The 20,150-nt window shown below is 53.5% G+C and overlaps 6 protein-coding genes across 6 annotated transcripts; 4 read left to right on the forward strand and 2 right to left on the reverse strand.

Annotated features, from left to right (window-relative positions):
* Positions 1-68: 68 nt before the first annotated feature.
* alg13 (N-acetylglucosaminyldiphosphodolichol N-acetylglucosaminyltransferase catalytic subunit ALG13) lies at positions 69-781 on the forward strand (the record flags this gene model as incomplete). Its single annotated transcript, XM_056948564.1, has 3 exons — positions 69-375; positions 452-590; positions 658-781. The coding sequence occupies 3 exons, from the start codon at positions 69-71 to the stop codon at positions 779-781; spliced, it is 570 nt and encodes a 189-aa protein (XP_056795789.1).
* Positions 782-1,568: 787 nt separating this feature from the next.
* Positions 1,569-2,843, forward strand: N7459_009397 (actin-related protein ArpA; the record flags this gene model as incomplete). The annotated part of the gene is made up of 3 exons (XM_056948565.1): positions 1,569-2,336; positions 2,413-2,727; positions 2,781-2,843. 3 exons carry the CDS (start codon positions 1,569-1,571, stop codon positions 2,841-2,843), a joined length of 1,146 nt encoding a protein of 381 aa, XP_056795790.1.
* Positions 2,844-5,234: 2,391 nt separating this feature from the next.
* N7459_009398 (DUF3602 domain-containing protein) lies at positions 5,235-5,726 on the reverse strand (the record flags this gene model as incomplete). The annotated part of the gene is made up of 1 exon (XM_056948566.1): positions 5,235-5,726. The coding sequence occupies one exon, from the start codon at positions 5,724-5,726 to the stop codon at positions 5,235-5,237; it is 492 nt and encodes a 163-aa protein (XP_056795791.1).
* Positions 5,727-9,287: 3,561 nt separating this feature from the next.
* N7459_009399 (putative U1 snRNP complex component Yhc1) lies at positions 9,288-10,285 on the forward strand (the record flags this gene model as incomplete). Its single annotated transcript, XM_056948567.1, has 3 exons — positions 9,288-9,537; positions 9,596-9,673; positions 9,813-10,285. The coding sequence occupies 3 exons, from the start codon at positions 9,288-9,290 to the stop codon at positions 10,283-10,285; spliced, it is 801 nt and encodes a 266-aa protein (XP_056795792.1).
* Positions 10,286-11,361: 1,076 nt separating this feature from the next.
* N7459_009400 (transient receptor potential ion channel family protein) lies at positions 11,362-13,652 on the reverse strand (the record flags this gene model as incomplete). Its single annotated transcript, XM_056948568.1, has 2 exons — positions 11,362-13,223; positions 13,286-13,652. 2 exons carry the CDS (start codon positions 13,650-13,652, stop codon positions 11,362-11,364), a joined length of 2,229 nt encoding a protein of 742 aa, XP_056795793.1.
* Positions 13,653-16,956: 3,304 nt separating this feature from the next.
* On the forward strand, positions 16,957-18,944 carry has1 (ATP-dependent RNA helicase HAS1; the record flags this gene model as incomplete). The annotated part of the gene is made up of 4 exons (XM_056948569.1): positions 16,957-17,518; positions 17,586-18,307; positions 18,366-18,626; positions 18,693-18,944. 4 exons carry the CDS (start codon positions 16,957-16,959, stop codon positions 18,942-18,944), a joined length of 1,797 nt encoding a protein of 598 aa, XP_056795794.1.
* Positions 18,945-20,150: the final 1,206 nt, after the last annotated feature.

Here is a 20,150-nt window from a genome sequence, read left to right on the forward strand (position 1 = left end):
CGCCTTCGACAGTTTGTCTTCCTCAAGCACCACCCCTCCCGCTTGACATCGTTCCCATCTCCTACACCATGAAGCTCTGCTTTGTCACTGTTGGAGCCACCGCTTCGTTTGAGAAGCTCTTACAGGTGGTATTTGATGAATCGTTCTTCCGCGTCCTGGCAAGCTACCAGTACACCCATCTCGCAGTCCAATTTGGCGTGGGTGGCCAGGCGATCTGGGATGAGTTCATCACCAGCAATCCCCTGGGTAGTGAGGGTCTGCATGGGATTGTGGCCTATGCCTTCGACTTCAAGCCCAGCTTGGACATCTATTACGGGCTGGCGATGTGGAACCCGCTCCGCGACCAGGAGCTCGGCTTGGTAATAAGCCATGCTGGTGAGTGCTCTTTCTCTCAAATTTGAGGAATTGAATGATCAATGCTGCGCATGGATTTGAGACTGACCCTGCGCAGGCACTGGTTCGATTCTGGAGGCGATCCGCAGCGGCCTGCCTCTGATCGTTGTTCCCAACCCTGACCTGGCAGACAACCACCAGGAGGAGCTCGCGCTGCAGATGCAGCGTGCTGAATATGCCCTCATGGCCAGAGTTGAGTGAGTAGTGATTCTTTGATGCCTCTCCTTAGTACCATTGGACTGTTCTAATTCAATGCCAAACTAGAGATGTGAACACTGTCATCGGGACAGCGGAGGCTCGACGTAGCCTCAACACGCCTGTTTTCCGACAACGACAAGTGAATGGCACTTACCCAACCTTTTCCGATCAGCTCTCTTGTGTGGATTGATTTGCTTTCCGGTATTCCCTACATCTAGCGGGTGCTAGTGCTTGACCCGCTGGTGTAGAAGAGGATGGGTTTGCATATGATGCATAGGGAGTGGCGTTTTAAGGCTGGGGCATGGCATTTTTAATCTGGGGTCTCTTTTCTCTTCTTTTTTCTCCTTATATTCGGGTGCTCGCATGTGGACCGGCGCAACAGTGGGCAAACTTGTTGCATTTGGCCTACAATAGGTGGTGCACATAATGAGCTAATGATAATATGGCTTCATGAACGATTTTATGTCTTATCTTACATCTACTCTGTCAGAATGAAGAATTCTACAGGAGTAGTTCAACCAGCTGAAGAACAACTACGCGTTGGAGGTAGGAGTATGAAGGTCCAAGAACCAAAAACCTTGAGCTTTGAGGACATTATTACGGAACTAATGTTTCCCATATTATACAAAGGAACAGTTCTCTAGCTTCAAATAAACTTACACTCACGAGGGATTGAACTGGGCCCTTGGGTGTGCATGCATCGGGTGCATAGAAGTGGATGGGCGGCATCCGTCGCAGACCATCATTGGCCCAAGCTTCTTGTTGACAACTCCCGACGCGAAGCCGCAAAACCTCCACTCCTGACGCCCTCGGCGAGGTGAACAACGTCGCCACTTATTGAGACTATCTATGCTCTGTTGCCTCCGAATCTGCTCTCCGATCCCTTGAGTTGTCGATCTTAGGCCGTGGGGCCGTCTCGAAACACTTGCGCCTCGAACCCCCCGAATTTCAACTCCCCGTCCATACACATCCCCGCAATGGCTGAGGCCACCCTTCATAACGTGCCAATTGTCATTGACAATGGCAGTGGTACAATTCGAGCTGGCTTTGCAGGAGAGGAAATCCCGTCGTGTTATTTCCCTTCGTTCGTCGGCCGCCCTAAGCACCCGCGGGTGATGGCTGGCGGTCTAGAGGGCGACTCGTTCATCGGCCAGCGCGCACAGGAACTTCGCGGATTGCTGAAAATCCGGTATCCGCTTGAGCATGGGATTGTTACAAACTGGGAGGACATGGAGTCGATCTGGCACTACGTCTATGAGAATGAACTCAAGACTCTGCCTGAGGAGCACCCCGTACTGCTCACCGAACCGCCGCTAAACCCGCGCAACAACCGTGACATCGCCGCCCAACTCATGTTCGAGGCATTTAATGTCCCCGCGTTGTATATGTCGATCCAGGCTGTGCTGTCGCTTTATGCGTCGGGCCGTACCACCGGTGTGGTTTTGGACTCCGGAGACGGGGTCTCTCACGCTGTGCCCGTGTTTGAGGGTTTCGCGATTCCCAACAGTATTCGGAGGATCGATGTGGCTGGTCGCGACGTTACCGAGCAATTGCAACTGCTCCTAAGGAAAGCAGGCCATGTACTTCACACCAGTGCCGAGAAGGAGGTGGTGCGCATGATTAAGGAGAAGGTCTGCTACGTGTCCCTGGACCCGAAGCGGGAAGAAAAGGAGTGGATGAACAGCTACCACAAGTCGGATGCCAAGGCAGTCGACTACGTCCTTCCGGACGGCCACAAGATCAAGGTACGTTTGGCCCATGGATGGTCGAATTTCGTGGATGATACCCGGTTCTGACGCATTCATTCTTCGGGGCATACAGATCGGCCAAGAACGCTACCGTGCCCCCGAGATCCTGTTCGATCCCGAACTCATTGGCCTCGAGTACCCCGGCGTGCATCAAATTGTCCAAGACGCCATCACCCGTACAGATCTTGACCTGCGCAAGTCACTCTATCTCAACATTGTGCTCTCCGGTGGGTCTACATTGTGTAAGAACTTCCCGGATCGCCTGATGCGCGAAATCAAGCGCCTTGCAGTGGAGGACATGAAGATTCGGATTTCTGCGCCTGCGGAACGCAAATACACCACGTGGATCGGTGGCAGCATTCTTGCCGGCCTCAGCACGTTCAGAAAGGTATGCTCCCATCTCTGCGGGGTCTTTCCACCCCAGCTAATCCGTGTCTCCAGATGTGGGTGAGCGCAGACGAATGGCACGAAGACCCGGAGGTCATTTTCAAGCGATTCGCATAGAGTACTGCTCATTCTGAATGATTGACGCATCATCTCCTATACGACAGTACATCTCCCTCTCCAACCTGCCCATCTAATACCTGTCCATTATCGATGCCTTTGTGATTACAACTTGGCAATATCCCGAACCCCTCAACGCCGCACTCTCCGTCATAGAGGGAGAACATCCCCTTCGCAACTTGCCTGCTGTATGGTCTGGTCTCTCCATGAGAAGGTCCATGCATCGCGGAAGTGATCAGTGATCACTTGAAAACTTCCAGAGTCCGAGTCGTGCATCTCTGCGGCTTTTGATACCCTTTTCCCCAACCATATCCTCCAAGCTTCTTGGTCCATGTCTTGTTATGTGGCGCATCATCTCTGTTTTGGCTTCGTGGCCTACATCAATCAATCTGTGCAAATACAACTTTTTTCCCTCTTGTCTTGGCCTGGCAGTCGCCCTCAAACAGGATTGTATACAATAAACGGTAGACGAAATCAAGATGGGCCGCAACGGTGATGAATTAGACATTTACGATCTTTCCTAATTTGTTCTCATTGTGGATTTATCTGTGGTCCTCCTGGTATTTCTAAAGAAATGACATGCTCGTCTATCGCCTTGTCCTCTGTTCGTGATTCGCTCCAGTCATCTCTCGCAACGTCTCACCCTTGCCGATTTGGATGACCTTCATCTCTTCGCGCTTCCGGACTTGATACTCGACAACTCATGCTGGCAGACCTCTAACATCAGAATGCGGGTGCTCAAGCTTTTCTTCGGTATACCCAGTCAATGCACCAGTTATTACAATAAAGAATCAACTGATCGCACCAACTACGCCACTGCGAGGAAGGCCTCGATCAGGGCCGACTCCACCTGGAAGCATAGCGTGAGTGGGTCCTGCTATGCTTTGATGCCACAGCGCTTCAACATCCAGCCTTGGTCACGGTGTGTTGCTGTCAAGTTGATCATACTCGTCAGCGTGTAGGATACCTGGGTTGTACTCCCTGCCCACAAAGGTCCGTCGGCGCCACGCCCAGAGCTCCAACCTCCTCCCGCTAGGCCTAATTCCTGCATGTCAATTAGAAGATCGGCATTTACTCGAAAAGCATGTGGCATAAGATGCACTAGTGCCCAAAGGAGTCTTTTTTCCACGGAGTCCTTAGGAATTCTTGCGGGAGGTATACAACCACAAAAGCTTAATATTCTTTTCTGGCCGTGTAGTCATCTACGTCGACATATGTGTGGCTAGGTATATCAATTGATATATCTGAATAATGCATCCTCAAAGCCGGGCGTCGAACATGGCGAGAATGCCAACGTATTCATCACGAAAGTTCCTTGTTTAGAACTCCTGTAGATGATGTGATACAATACATATCCCTTGCGAAGGATCGTCCAGAAAATTGTTTCATGTGGAGCACCCTAATGTTCCAACAAGATTCGAGAAATCAACCAAGAGGTGAGGACCCAGTGGGATTGATGGTCAATGGACTTGAGACTCTGACTCAGACGGGGATTACCCCAAAGACACACCGGGTGGAGGTGAAGAAGCATAAGCAACAGCCAAAGCAACAGCCCAGCACACCTCGGTTGTTGCCGCCTACTCTCGGGCTTCGACGCTGCGTCTCGTGTGCAACACAGCAGCCGGGCCGAGGATGTCGCCATCGCGCAGACCCACCGTCGCAAAAAGCACGTCAGAGCCCGAATCTGCAGTGACGTTTTGACGGCGAGCACTTCTACAAGAAAGAAATAGGCAGGATTTGAGTAAAGTGCGAATTGTGTAATACAGCCACGGCGGGCATGCATTTCATTGTTCGGACCACAACTAGGAAGTAGTAGTCACGACGCGATGGGGGAATCTGGAACTATCTGAAAGAGCAGAGATGTCAAGAGTAAAACAGAATACATGGGACTCCGATGGATGATGCAACGAGACCACGCAAGGAAGGCTCGAATGACACAATCAATCGCGAGTGTATACGACTCATAATGAAACCCGATGGCGAAAACCTGGCGTGATACATGTATGGGTACCGTGGCGGACCCAGGGGAACAAAGAAACGCCAATACCCCATGGTGAGTCAGGAAAAAAAGATTCCTTGGAACAGAAAGAAATAACGCAAAAGAATGCGGTACGTGTGACAATAATTGGGTATCCGGAGAGAAGGAGAAGAAGAGGCGAATATGGCACGATAGCCATATGCGTCTTTGTTGACTATCGTGCCATATGCGTCTTTGTTGAAAGACCGTCGATCCTCGTCCCCGTATTTTGTGTGGCTGGAGCCGCGATGAAGCGGGTCGCGTGATTAAAAGTCGAGATGACGAAAAGAGAAGCACGCAAGCGAAGTCCAAAGAGCAAGAACTTTTGTAGTGTTGGTCGTCAAGGTCGTCAAGTCATGAAGATGGCGCGGCGATTAGGCGGCACTCTTGATCTTGCCCCAGCCCTTCTCGAGGCCGCGGCGGGCCATGTCGCGCGCGCGATCTGCCACGGAGCTGGTGCTGCTGTTGGTGGCCGTGCTTCCGGCGGAGTGCTTCCGGCTGAGACTGGAAGAGTCGGAGGCATCGTCGCGGAAGATGGTGTTGCCCGCGCCACCGCGGCCAACGTGGTAGACAGGAGCGGCGCGGCGCAGGTCGCGCTCGAGTTCCTCGTCGAAGCTGAAGATGGCGCGCTCGCTGGAACTGTGGACGTTGCCGGCGCCGCCGCGGCCAGAGGTGAAGGTCGAGGGCGCGCGCGAATCGAGACGAGTCAACGAGGCTGGACCGGTAGCAGTACGCGAGTCGGTCGTCTTGGTGTTCTTGAGACTGATGACGTTCCCACAACCTCCGCGGCCGGTATAGATGGCCGGACGGGTGGAGGATGGCACCGAAGGATGCGGTTCAACGACGCGGTAGTTGGACGCGGGCATGGTTGCGGTGCGAAGCGAGGAATAGATTGAAAGATCAACGAGATTCAAGAAGCTGCAGAGCAAGCTATGAAGAGGAGCAGTCCATGAAGGATTGAAAAGTGTGTAGTGTGGTGTGCGCAGTAGGCGACTCTGGACCCAGACATCGTGGCGGGGACCTTGTTTCTTTTATAAGGGACGACTGGTTCCGCTTCGTCGTTGGGAACGCTGGATTTGCCCGAACGGGTCTTTTGCCAGGCACGGGTCACACTCAGTGGTGGGTCTGTGTGGGGGGGTGGCCGATTTTCTTTTTCTTTTTCTTTTTCTTTTCTTTTTTACCCGCAGCGTCATTCCTGGTAAACAGCGAGGGTTATTGCTAGAATAGGACAAGTGTCAGGGCTGACAGAGCAGCGTCGGTGCTCCCACAACCACCCTGTGGTGGCCACTGCCCCTGTCATTGGGGGAGACGGATCCACTATATTCTTGCTGCTTTAGCTGACTCCGTCGTAACCACCCAGTCATCTGACTGCGGCTCAGACCAATCAGCCTGGCCAACACGTAATAGAAACTGCAGGGACCGCCAATCAGCGTCTCGGGCGTCTATAACCGGGCAGCGCGGCGGTTTCCATTACCCCCAGAAAACTCCATCGGCCCAAGAGAGCAAAAATGATCCTCACGAGCGAATTGCCCAGACTGGCCCGGCAACGTGGTATTGTCCATACACCGCCGGTCCTCAAGGCCTCGTGGTGCAATGGCGCCATGGAGATGATTCATCTGTGTGACTTGGTGGTTATTGCATCATCTCGGGCTTCCATCCTCCATGCTGTCGTGATAGTTACATTGTGACATTCGATATGATACCATGGCCCCTAGAGCATTGCGATATCTACCACCAAGAATGCGTTATTGCATCCAGGTAGCCTGCGCATCCTCATTCAGGTGGTCGATTGTGCCATTCTCTGAAACTATGGACGATGCTATGTACGACTAGGGCCCTGCGGAGTGGGACTTCATTTCCTGCATTTCCTGGGGCCAAGCACGATGACTCCATCACATCCAGAATTGGCGAGATGGTGCTCGCCCTTCCCCCACCCCCCGGTCGATCCGGTCTAGTACGTTGCGGTGGAGAGACTAGATGGAGTCTGAAGGAGATCATCAGGAATTCGCGCACTCCAACGAGGAATCCCAGGCGGGCATTGAAATCATAGTCTGAATCATCATTCCCAAGGACCATCTGTTTTCCACGCCACGCCATCCCTGTTCTCCCCCTTTCTCGATTCCCCCAGATCCAACCAGATCCCGATTCCACTGTTCCAAGTGGGTCTTCCATGACGAAATGTGAAAAGTTTTCCCGTGCGCGCAATATGACTGGCTGGCCGATCCGAGTGTGGTTCTGGCAGCCAATCACCGTGTCCCACGGCAACCACCTTCCCCAGATTTCCCTGCTTCCCCGGACTCTGACACTCTAGACTTGCTTCTTCCGGAGATCGTGAGATCCCACCGTGTCTTGCTCCTGTTTGTAATGACACCTTGCGTGCGGAGTTGTGCCGAGAACGAAGGGGAATTGCGAGTCTTCAGTGTCTTTGTCTCGGTCGAGCGAGCTCTGCCACCTGACGGCACCCCGTGATCTGGCCATTCATGCTCAGGAGCTCTCCACGTAGTAGTTCGCGAGTGGTTCTTTCGTCTTCTACACACATATATCACCCCCCAAGGTACTACTGTCAGTATCTCTAGACTCATGGCTGCCATTGACAACCATACACTCATTCCCTCGGCTTGCCTTGCCCAACATCCCCTGCAGCCCGGTGGAGTCCCCCAATAGCCCTCAGAAACCCTCCTCCTCATGACTATTGGCACGGACGAGCTGATCGGACTCATTAGATAATAACCACGCAACATGACACATAATTATCACGGGGCCCCGATCTCGACTACCCCTGGCCATCGCCCAGACACAGACGACCGGCAAACATCCCCAATGACGCAAAAGTAGCACGGATAGACTCAGCTCCAGCGGTGATCACAGCATCGGCGGGAGAGCGGCCGAACCTTTTTCTCCTCCTCTTCGCCCCCGCTCGGTGATCGCCAGGCCCTTGCGCGATTTATTCGATCGTCTGCACAAAGGGGTCGCAGGTGTGCGTCTCTGCGGGCACCACCAACGATTGTCTAGTGTCACCTTGCGCACGTCTTGTTCCGTGGGAGAAGCTCGGTCGATTGCCAACTGGTCCGGTCCCGGTGCCGAGTGTCGGCTCGGAGTAGAAAGTCTGCCAGGAGCGACCTGTCCTGCTGTGTCACAAAATGGGGCTCATCCTCCCACTGGGGATGTTGCGCTTGTGGGAGAGTCTGGTTTTGTTCGCCCGTAAGACACCCGGTCCGGTCCAATGGGATGTGATCTGTCTCAGCCATTTATCCGTGAGGGACGGATCGTCATCCAGGATCCCCATTGGCATTGGTTTCCTGAGGTGCCATCTCGACTGGCACATCTACTTTCTTTCCTTGTCTACGAACATAGTCTACTTGATTTGTATTCATTGCGGTAATCTCGGGGCGCTTATGCCTGCGCCGGTCAACTTCTTTCGCGAAACATCCGTTCGGGCCCTTGGTGCCGTGGTAATCGATTGGTGCATCCTAGATGGTGGCTTTCCAAATCCCAAGATTTCTGATGAAAGAGCCTGGTTTGGCCAGTGGGTAGACTAGGATGCGGGCATTCCTAGAGTCAACTGCTCTCTTCTATTCATGAACCACTGTTTATCCACAGTACGCTTCGAAGCCGCTGCTGGGATACTCTGAGATCCCCGTTAGCGACCACTCTGCAGATATAACAGTTTATCATTCTGTGGTGACAGTTGAAGCCCTCTATACAAATAATCAAGCTCATTTCAGAAATTCAGTGATATCGAGGTACATTACTCAAAGCAACAAGAACTTTCATCCACCAAGCCATTACATAGGCACTTGGAGGATCTGGTGAGCATTGGTACAGGTGCCTCAAGCCAGAAGCACTAGTAAATACAAATCGTTGAAACGACGAAGTAGACTCCAGAGCAATGTTGGACGCGATAAGCTCCACATTCTGCCACTCTCACCGCCTGCGCGACCCTCGCCATCCAAGCTGGAGACGACATGGAAACTCGGTCAGTTCAGTTCCGTCTTGACTCACGACATTGGGGCCCGTCGCAAGAGTCGTATCTACATTCGCGACACCCGTGAAGACCGATACACTGCTCCATCCGCCAATAGGACGCCTCCTGCACCCCTTCCTGCCCAAACGGGAATTTTCCTCTTTCGCGCGACGCCAGCCAGGTACTGGCAGAACAAGCTGCCAAGATGCCGAAATATAAGTCTTCTTGATTCCATACTGTGTTGGCGCTCGTACTGACCTTCTGTGTACTCTTCTGTAGGTTTCCTGCCCAGGTCTTCTTTCTATCTCCGAACGCTGTCGCTTGGATCCAATTCCGGCTGAGCGCGAGACCACTTTTCGGATATCAGCCGACAATGCACCCAAATCTCTCTCCGCGGTCGATCGACTAACACAGTCCTCGAACTACAGGTGACTACTGCGATGTATACCTCACGCACGACTCCATGAGTGTGCGCAAGGCGCATAATGCCGGCCGCAACCACCTGAGGAACGTGGTGGAATACTATCAGCGTATGTCGCACGAAGGCCGCCCCCTACAACAAGCACAGCTGACAACGGCTTCAGAGATCGGTCAGGAGAAAGCACAGTCGGTTATCGACTCAATTACGTCCTCCTACGCCGCAGAGGGCCAGCCCGTGCCGAATCCCGCAATGGTGCCGCCGGGTGCATTCCCACCTCCATTCGGCTTCCCCGGTACGACAAGCCCTTCAACTCGTCCTCCGATGAAACACGCAGGACTAACCTCTCACAGGCCGACCCGGTCAAATTCCTCCTCCTCCGTTCGGCATCCCCCCACCCGGAGCTCCGGGTGCCCCAGGAATGCCGCCTCGTACGTTTCCCCCAGCAGAACTGCCTTTCATGGCAGCCCTCACCCACATCTTTACCCTTGGATCCCACTTGCCAGCTTTACAGCAACATCGATCCAAATCCGGCCTTGAATTCAGCTAACCAGCCTTCCTCATGCACAGCCCCCGGCGCCCGCGGCCTCCCCTTCCCACCCCCGTTCCCGACCAACGCCTCCGGTACCCCTCCGACAGGCGGCTTCCCACCACCTCTGCCCAACATGCCCCCGGGCGCGGCGAACCTCCCTCCCCCGCCCATCGGCGGCTTCCCAGCCAACTTCCCCATCCCGCCGCCCGGCGCAGCAGGTGCCTTCCCACCGCCAATGCCCCCAATGCCCGGTGCATCCAACTCGCCTATCCCGACAGGCCCGCGCGGTGCAGAGGGCTACCCTCCTCCCCCGGGCGGAGGCCCTCCCCCCCGGCATGGGAGAGAAATGGTGAAGCCATCCCGCCTCTTACCAGGAAAAACGGACGATCAGACCTTTTTCGCGGTCTTTTTCACTTTCTGGTTGTTCATTTATTCCTTCCTCAATGTCTTTCCAACGCCCGCGCTTCCTCTTTTTCTTCTCTCCTCTTTTGACCCTTCCGCTTGCGTCTGATCTACGAATCGATCGGATCTTCCACCTCTCCTCATCCCGGTCGTTGTACTACACCCGCCGGCCTTGACGGGCTTGTACTCTTTTTCCTCTCCGTCTCGCGGAGACGCAGGTCTGTCGGGAAGATAAAATGGGTATCTATCTTATCTCTGCTTCCAGGTGTCTTCTCATCGGTGTTGTACAATAGCGTTCTTCTTGTTTTGCGGAGTTTCTTTCGATACTCAATGTCATATCCAAAAAAAGATGATCGATTATATGTTTAAACGCAGGGCTCGTTTCCGGTAGTCCGTGCCGGCTATGTGAGGGGTGCGTGGTCTCCAGACCATATATGCATGGCCAACTGTATGCCGAAGTACGCGGCACACGAACTTCGCAATGGACGCGGCAGCTCAGGCAAGATGGACAAACAATTACCGAGAACACTACGCGGCTGACTGCGACGAAATTCAGAAACCTCGTGTTTAAACACTAGGACTACTTCAGCGTAGATAGCGTACACATAGCAACGCAACGCCCCAGAAGGATCAGTAACATGAGAAAATGTATATTCCGAAGCCCACGAGAAACAAACCCAAGGCCCGATCTCCATATCCAAAATGCATCAGAACGCCGGGTTAGAGCAAGGTTCGAACGACGAAAGGAGAAAAGAACGAGGCAAGAAAAGAGAAAAGAGAAATACACGTCGACCGTGAGTGGTAGCCGCCCACTATAGGGAGGGAAAGAGGTTTTGAGACAAGTCAAGAAGAGGGAAGGGACTGGACTGGACGAAGAAAAGGGTTCAGAGTTCGAAAGAAATAATTGGAAAAAGAGGCGTCGCATCCACGAGACGGCGAAGGGGGTCGAGGACGGATCGAGGAGAAACGAAATGGGGCGAGATCGGTGGGATGTAAAGCGCAATTCAGAGACAATAAAAAGCAAGGCAAAAAGACAAAAAGATACCGGACCCAAAAGGATGGCGATTGGAGAAGGATCATAGACCATCGCTGTCCCACGCTAAAAATCACATATCTTCATCTCAGGAAATTGTGGAAAGATTCAGCACAAGCCAAACCAGGCAGACCAAAGACTTTTAGTTTCCCCTAATGGTCATAACCAGCTCCGCGTTGCCATGGACTGGCGTTGTTTTGGGCTCTGTAGGTGGTGGTCAAGGCTGATTGCCCGACGGGTGCGTTGTCATAGTTCCGCATCGCGGGCGATGTTGACCGACCGAGCTGGTCATAGCCGGGCGGTGGGCCATGATGGCCCGAGCCGTTACTAGGGAAGAGTGGTACTGATGGGTCGACAGGCGATGGCGGCGCCTGGTGACGGCTGTGGAGAGAGTTGGGGGCGTCGAGGTTCTGATGGCCGATGCTGGCACCGTTACCACTGGAGATGGAAGCAGAGTCATCGTCGAATGGGTTCTGGTGGTAATGACCAGACTTCACGTCGCCTCGCGCGGTAGCACCCAATGCATCCAGCTCGGTGGTCAGCTGAGTCTGCGACTTGATGAAAGAACCACGGTCGTCGCGCATCGGCTGGTAGCGGGTATCGGGGTCCTTGGAGACAACGGCATAGCCCGAGGCAATCAGGACGAGAACAAGCAGCACCAAAGCGAAGACGGCGTTATACACGAAGAAGATGACACCCATAACGGCGATCATCATGCTGGGGGGATTGAACACATTCGAGAAGACCAGGAGGAAGATGACGTTGAGGAAGTTGATAACCGCGATGGAGATGTTATAGATATTGGTCTTCTTGTCCATCCAGGGACGGAGGACGCAAACAGCAATCAGCATCGCAGCCTCAAGAATCACCAAGGCCACAGTTTGGACGACCGGAGAAGGCTGGCTCAGACCGATGAACATGCCCTTGACCAGGACATATACGAGGTAAGGCACCACAAAGTAATATGCCGTGGCACGGTACTGCACATACAGAAAACCCCACTTGTTGAGGCACGAGGGGTCGGAGTACAGGATATAGGCCGGGTTCTTGTGCATCGTCACCGAACGCTTAGCCAGACGGATGACCTTCTGTGCCGCCCAACCCAGGGCGATGAGCAGAGACAGGAACATCACCACGGCCAGGACCACTTCGGCGGCAGAATCACGCTGAGTGAACTCCCACAGACACAAAGTGCACATTTGGGGGAAACCAATCAGAGTGAGACGGAACAAAATGCCTCGGGTGACAACCTTCCAGCCATTGCGGAAATCCTGGAACTTGTCACTCTTCATCTTGCCCTGCTTGACAAGCAACTCGCAAACGCCCTTGAAGGAGGCGACAATGATGATGACGACAGCGACAAAGACCACGAAAAAGATGAGACCAGTCAAAAAGATGTTGGTCTCCTCGATGTTGGCCCGGAATCCAACACGGTCGATGCCTCGGACAACCACCATCTTCTGTCCAGAGTCGGCCCGCTTCATGAGATTAGGGGCCGCGGCATCCATGGCACGTTTCATGAAGTTGATGGCCGGGCCAACCACATCACGCTTGACGCGCTTCAACACTTCCACCGAGGTATCGCTTAGCTCTGACAAAACAGTCGAGGGAGTCCCACCCGTCGATCGCTGATACCAGGTGCAAATTGTTTGCAGGAAGCCAACGTGAATGATGCCCATACTCCACTGGAAGTTCTGCGTCCAGGATTCCACAATCGGGGGCATCGAAACGGAGGTCATGCCGATCAGCGCTTGGGACTGCATGAATCCGAACAGGGAGAGAGCGTTGGCCGCCACATGGGCAGCGGTGTTTGAGTGACCCAAGCCGGAGGTAATGGCAGAGGCCGCGAGACCCAAACCGGAGATGATCGCAGTGACCCACGCCACTCCCAGCTGATAGACTGTCTTGCCATTGGAGAGCGACGCTTCCACGCAAGCAATCTTCTCGCCGGTGTCATTCTTCTTGATCACGATCTGCACATTCGCGTCGAGGTCAGGAACCGTATAGGCGATGCCTGGAATTTCACTTATTAGCATACGGTCAAGGCCTATCTGCACATATCATCATCCTACTCACCGGGAACCTGGGAAGCAGTATCCGAGGAGAGCGGCAAAGTCACATGCTCCAGGTCGATCGGGCCTGGGGCCATGGGACACATGCCCATGCCCGTGATCGAGCAGGGGTTGAGAGTGGCCTGGTAGGCCTTGTAACCATAGGCGGTGAGGGTCATCTCTGCGACGACGTAGCCCGAGATGTAGGAAACACCGTCGAACCCAATCTCTAGCGAACTGTTGCCCGGATAGAAGATGACGTTGAAGTACGTGGCAGTGAAGTTACTACTCTCCATGCACACGTTCAGCGCATTGGACTCAAGGAGCTTAACGGCGGAAGCCATCGGTGCCAGAAAGGCGACGAAAGCGGTGAGAAACGATATCAACCTCATGTTGACGATTTATGAAGCGATGGCGATAGGTATTGGTGTTGAGCGGCAGGGGCCGGGAGAGAGAAGAAGGGGAGGGAGCAGAGCGGAATGACGACGGTCTGTCGAAGCGGGTACTCCAGAGTACCACGTTGCCAGCCACCGGATGCGGAAGTCTCCCAGCGGCCGAAAGTTTGGTGCGGCGGTGCCAGATGCGATTTCAACGATCGAGAGAGGTGCACACAGGAGAGAATCCTGTGCTATGAACGGGCTCGAGGTTGTTGAACTAGAAGTTTGGACGAGGGGAAAGCCTTCTCAGGGCGTCATTGGATCGCGGGATAAATAATAAGACCGGGATCAGGGGCGCGGTCGCATGGACTGCAGAATCGAAGAGAGATGAACGAGAGTGGGAGGACGAGAGTCCTCGAAAAGGCGACGAAGCGAGAATGCTGCCAGAGTCGAAGCTAGAGTCGTGGAGAAGTGAAGGCGAAAGGCGAAAGGCGAATACGGGGGAGGCGAAAGCGGAGGCGGAGACGGAGGCAAAGGCGACAGCGACAGCGAGAGCGAAAGGGAGGGGGGTTGAGAGCGAGTGAAAGGGCGACACACGCAGTGTATCCGGCGAGTTGGTGATGATGAAGTCCAAGTCCAAGTCCCTGCAAGAGTCTCTTCAGGTACGGGGGGAGAGAGGGAGAGAAGGGGCGGTTGACGGGCGCGGCCTCTTAGTGTCCCTTAGTGTCTCTGAATGGGCGAAGGTGTTAGGCTTGTAACCCAGCGGGTTCCACTCGCTGGGAATGTGCGGTGTATTGTGGTGTATTGTGGTATTGCACTGTATAACCCTGTATTTACCACTGGCATCTTGTGCACCAATCACAGTGGCTTCCACGGTCGGCGTCAGGGTCTGGCTAAGGGTTTGGAATTACCATCATGGTGATGGTAATGACAAGCTAGGTATTGTCAAGGGACAAGGGATGAGGGTTTGTGATGATTTTCTATTATTTATATTAACATAAAAGAGATCCATAGATATACTCTAGGTGTAAAGACTTGAATGCCAAGCAGTCCAATTTCACAATTTGCATTTTGCAATTTCCATCTATTGTTCATCTCGACGACCAAGCCAATGCACGCGCGTCCTTGGGGGTCGTTCTGGGCCTCCGAAGGCGGTTGATGGATCGGAATGGCGTGGGTCTCTTGAATGGTTTGCTGCAGAGCTTTAACTGGGAGGAACTGTTGCCCCCGGCTGTGGGGGCGCTATGTACAGGTACATGATCCATCTTCTTTGTGCCATACAAAGCACCAAGTACGGCGGTGTGTATATGTAGATATACCGAAATAGCAGCATGTATACCTAGTCGAGTAACACGGGACTCGTGCCATGCGCGGTGGAGCGCTTCCTGTGGCTCGCCCGCTTCCGGGGAGCATCAATCTACGGTAGAGCATATCTCAGGTACCTCTGTGGTCGTGCGCCCGTACCTGTGTAGTGCGCGGCCCTAGAAAGTATACTTCCTGGGGTACCTTCTTGGCGCCCGCGGGTATTCTGTCTGCCTAGAGGGCCACTTGACAGCGGCCCCTGAATATCGAGCAAGGGGCCTGTGCCAGTCGAGATTTGGACTCATACCAAAACTTCATGTCCAATTCATAGATGGTTCAAATGTGCAACTCTCAAGGAGGTACCTTCAAACTGATCAAAACCATACAGTAGTGAGAATCACCATTTGATAGCCAAGTCCTGCCTGGGCGCAAGGTCTAATACTATTACCTACTATACACATAGGTAGGTTTGGAACCTTTGTCGATCAACGCTCAGAGAATGAAATTCACTCCAATATTAATCTCCCCTTTAGCGCCTGCACTGCCTCCCCAGGTACCATACAGGTATATACGCATTGTATGTATACAGACCCACCCGGCCGAACCGCTGCCTTCTCGATCTTCTGCTTCTACTTCAGCTTTCTCCAACTAGACTCACGAGGGCAAAGGACTTGCAGTTGGTGCTCTTCCACTTGTGTTTCTCACGACAGCCCCACGGTTGGCATCTGCTATCGAGTATAGCATATTTGACCATTCCATGGCTGATCACCATGGTGATCAGGGATCGCCATTACTCATGACGTCGCCTTTTCGCCCGCTGTAACTAACTAACTTAACTAGGACCCCTTCTACCTCATGAACCCCGTGAGTTGGTCTGAACAAGTGGCGGCTATTCAAAGCGCTGCTACATGGCCGTGCATACATGGCTGCTAAATACATCTATGTGGTATATGTATGCCTATACGGACAGAAGAAATGGTAGCCAGCCACTATTTTTGGATCAGGGTCCTCAGGCGCCAAATTGTGCTTGCGTGGCGCTGAGTGGCTCATCGTCTTTTTTTCCCGTCCGCTTCCTCCCCTGATTCGTCCTGGCATGTCGGGAAATCTCTGCCCGCGCTGCGATCGAGCAGTAGTCGTGTGTCGGGAGCCGCTCTGCTGTCGCGGATTCAACGTTGCGACACGTTTCATCGACCGCTACTCCGTCGCCGTGGGGAGTCGTGCATGTGGAGGCCATATACCTTGGACGTACTTGCTCCACGCTCAAAATCAGAGATCTTCATCCTATCATTATTCCTTGAGACAATCGTCCTCCAGGCTCACTTTCCGTATTCGTATTCCATGGCTCGTTTTACAGCCCCATTGTTCAACTGGCAGGTCATTTGGATCTATATTTGTCGGATCGTAGTATCGCGCCTGGGCGGCCTAACGTCCTTGGTGTAAGAAATGATCCATTACCTAGGTATTCACCGAGGGCCTTGTGCATCGGCAGTCTGCTCCCCAATTGGTGCATGCCTAAAATCCAACCCTCATAGGGCCCTCTCTGTTGCATGCGTAAGCGCTGCGAGATGTCGCGAACTAATCCGATACTCTAAGGTGGGAATGCATTCATGTTCTTAATGATTTGTCTCCGACACCATTGGTGATGGGAAGAAAGCAGACCAAGCAGACACTCGCATCTTCATGGATTCTTTCTCTAACCTCATAAATGGTATGAGGTGAGATGGGGCTGTTACAAATCTGAAAATATCTACTCCGTCCCGAGCCTTCTCCGTTGGTGCCTTGTGGCCTGTGTGCCTGTTGCACAAGGCACCAAATTTGCTATCAACACGTGATGTGGAGATTTTGCCAAGTCTCACCGTCCAGAAAAAAAAAGTAGTAGCACGATTTTCCGCTGCGATAGTGGCATTCGCAGAGATCAAACCACGCTCTTTTGCCGGACCCGATCCCCCCTGATCTTATTGGTCCAATTCTAGTCAACTTGACTGACCACCAGATCTCTCTGTGCTCAACCGGCAAGATGCCCGGCCCTGTGGACACTGCAAAGTCCATCTCCAAGAAGCGGAAGAGAAAGCACGGTGCCCGGCCCACCGCCGACAACGAGGATGTCCCCAAGCCCGTCGAGGCCAAGTCAAGCCCCGCAGTGAGTGCAAAGAAGGCTGCCGCTTCAGAGGCCGCGGCAGATGAATCGACCAAGAAGCGCAAAGTGAGCCATTCGCCCAGTGACGACGAGAAGAGCGCCGACGAGGTCGAGGATGTTGAGGAAGCCGAGGAGGAGTCAGAGGAGGCCCCGAATGGAAAGGAGAACGATGCCGCAGATCTTCCAGCCATGAACGATATCCGCCTGCCTACCGAGGGCGAATTACAAAAGTTCACCGAACTGAACCTCTCGGAGAAGACCATGCAGGCTATCAAGGACATGGGCTTTGAGACCATGACGGAGATCCAGCAGCGTGCGATCCCACCTCTCCTGGCCGGCCGTGACGTACTCGGCGCTGCCAAGACAGGCTCGGGGAAAACGTTATCATTCTTGATTCCCGCGGTGGAAATGCTCAGTGCCTTGCGCTTTAAGCCGAGAAACGGTATGATTGTCTTTGGTCCTCATATATAGCTCTGTAAGGCGTCTTTTCACTGACTGTGTCTGCACAGGTACTGGCGTCCTCGTTATCTCTCCTACCCGCGAGCTAGCACTGCAGATCTTTGGCGTTGCGCGCGAACTTATGGCACACCACACCCAGACCCTAGGTATCTTGATGGGTGGAGCGTCAAGAAAGGCCGAGGCGGAGAAGCTGATGAAGGGTGTCAATCTCATCATTGCCACCCCTGGTCGCCTGCTGGATCACCTCCAAAATACACAGGGCTTTGTGTTCAAGAATCTGAAGACGCTGGTGATTGATGAGGCCGACCGAATTCTCGAGGTTGGTTTCGAAGATGAAATGCGCCAGATCGTGAAGATTCTTCCCTCCGAGGAGCGCCAGACTATGCTTTTCTCCGCAACCCAAACCACCAAGGTCGAGGACCTGGCTCGGGTATCCCTGCGCCCTGGCCCGTTGTACATCAACGTTGACCACCGGAAGGAGCACAGTACCGTGGAGGGTCTGGAGCAGGGCTACGTGATCTGTGAGGCCGACAAACGCTTCCTGCTCCTGTTTTCTTTCCTCAAGCGCAACCTGAAGAAGAAGATCATTGTCTTCTTCTCAAGCTGCAACTGTGTCAAGTACCACGCCGAGCTGCTGAACTACATCGATCTGCCCGTTCTGGAGCTGCACGGAAAGCAAAAGCAGCAAAAGCGGACGAACACGTTTTTCGAGTTCTGCAACGCCCAGCAGGGCACTCTGATCTGTACGGACGTTGCTGCCCGTGGTCTGGATGTATGTCTAGTTTGCCCTGAAAATTTGCATCGCGTCTCGTCTAATGTCTTCATTCTAGATTCCCGCTGTCGACTGGATCATTCAGTTCGACCCGCCCGATGACCCCCGTGACTACATCCACCGAGTCGGACGTACCGCTCGCGGTGCCAACGGCAAGGGCCGCAGCTTGATGTTCCTGCAGCCGTCCGAGGTTGGCTTCTTGAAGCACCTCAAGGAGGCCCGTGTTCCGGTAGTTGAGTTCGAGTTCCCGAAATCCAAGCTTGTGAATGTCCAGTCCCAGCTGGAGAAGCTTATTGGCCAGAACTACTATCTCAACAAGGTGAGAACGCCCCGTCACCCATGTTTCCCCCTAGTCCCGCACGATTCACTGACTTCGCTCTCGCAGTCCGCAAAAGACGGATACCGCTCGTACCTGCAGGCATACGCCTCGCACTCGCTCCGCTCCGTGTTCGACGTGCACAAGCTGGACCTGGTCAAGGTCGCCAAGGGTTTCGGTTTCTCGACCCCGCCCCGGATTGACATCCAGCTGGGTGCCAGCTTGAGCCGCGACAAGAAGCAGGAGCAACAAGGGCGCCGCACCTACGGCAGCCAGCCCAAGAGCAAAGGGCTCAAGTTCAAGCGGAAGCACGAGGACTAAGTGGAGGTGTATGAATTGAATGTCCAGATCTCGAAAAGTAACCACGTGCATCTTCATTCTGGGAACCATGGCGTTTAGTTGTGTAGATATATCTATTTCAATTTCATTAGTGCAATGATCTCTGTTCTGTCTAGATGTTTCCGACGCGGTAGATGTGTCGCGTAGATTCCCATTTCAGGACCTGGCAGGGGGTGTCTTCTGCTGAACCATGCTCAATTTCCGCTGGACACCGCGGCCCTATGTTGCAAACCTTGGAAGCTACGCACCTTATGTTAAAACCAAAACTGAGAAAAGCCCGAAAATAAAACAGAATAAGAATAAGAGCAAAAAAAAAAAAAAAAAAGCTTCAATCGTGACCCACGCGGATCGCAGCCCTACAGGAGGTACATGTTCGGAACCGGAGATCTGGAAATATCCCATCCTAAAATATATATACTCGGGTCGATCCTGTTGGAACAACACTTCAAGGGTTCCATTCCCTCGACATGATTGGGAATCAGCCGGCGAACAGGCCTGTGACTGTTTTTGGCCGGGGTTCACAGAAAGATGAACTGCAGCCAAAATGGCCATCGCATCCTGCGCGCGTAGCCCTGATAAGAATATAGTGACTTGCAGAAACCCAGTGTTTCCCTTTTGCCATTGGCGCATACGTACCGAGTCGCCTCCGTTCCCGTCGGCCTGCAATTACGAATAGAAAGACAGGTCGAATACTATGTCCCCCGCTGGCGTCCCCCGCTGGGCTCCCGTAGCAGATTCCAACCCAAACGGCGTCCAGGATGTGCACACAGGGCGTGATGAGTTGGCAGACGTTGGGGGGGCCAATCACGGCGACTCCCTGAGGGCCCAGAGTCTTGTGTCGTCGGGGCGACGCGCGAACCGGTTCTTAGGAGATGGACACCAGGCGGGTCCGCCGAGGTAGTGGCCCGCGCCCTGTGTGACGAGAAGGTCGAATCACCGATCGTCGGGGAGTGAGCTGTTGGGCAACATTGGTGACTCTGGATGGGTGATGGTGATTCGGGTGGATGAAGGAGTGGGGAGACCAGCCCCCGTAGATATCCCTGGACCCTCGACGGGTACACTCCGACGGGTACACTGTCGACCACAGTAATGTAGTGGAAATAGAAGCAGCATCGAACGAGCCGAACCACGGAACCACCCCGTTTGTTGACGGGGGAGCCTATCGATGCGATCGAAGCTATCAAGTGG

Source organism: Penicillium hispanicum (genome assembly GCF_028827665.1).
Source record: "Penicillium hispanicum strain IBT 35686 chromosome Unknown utg000008l_segment0_segment0, whole genome shotgun sequence".
NCBI lineage: Eukaryota > Fungi > Ascomycota > Eurotiomycetes > Eurotiales > Aspergillaceae > Penicillium > Penicillium hispanicum.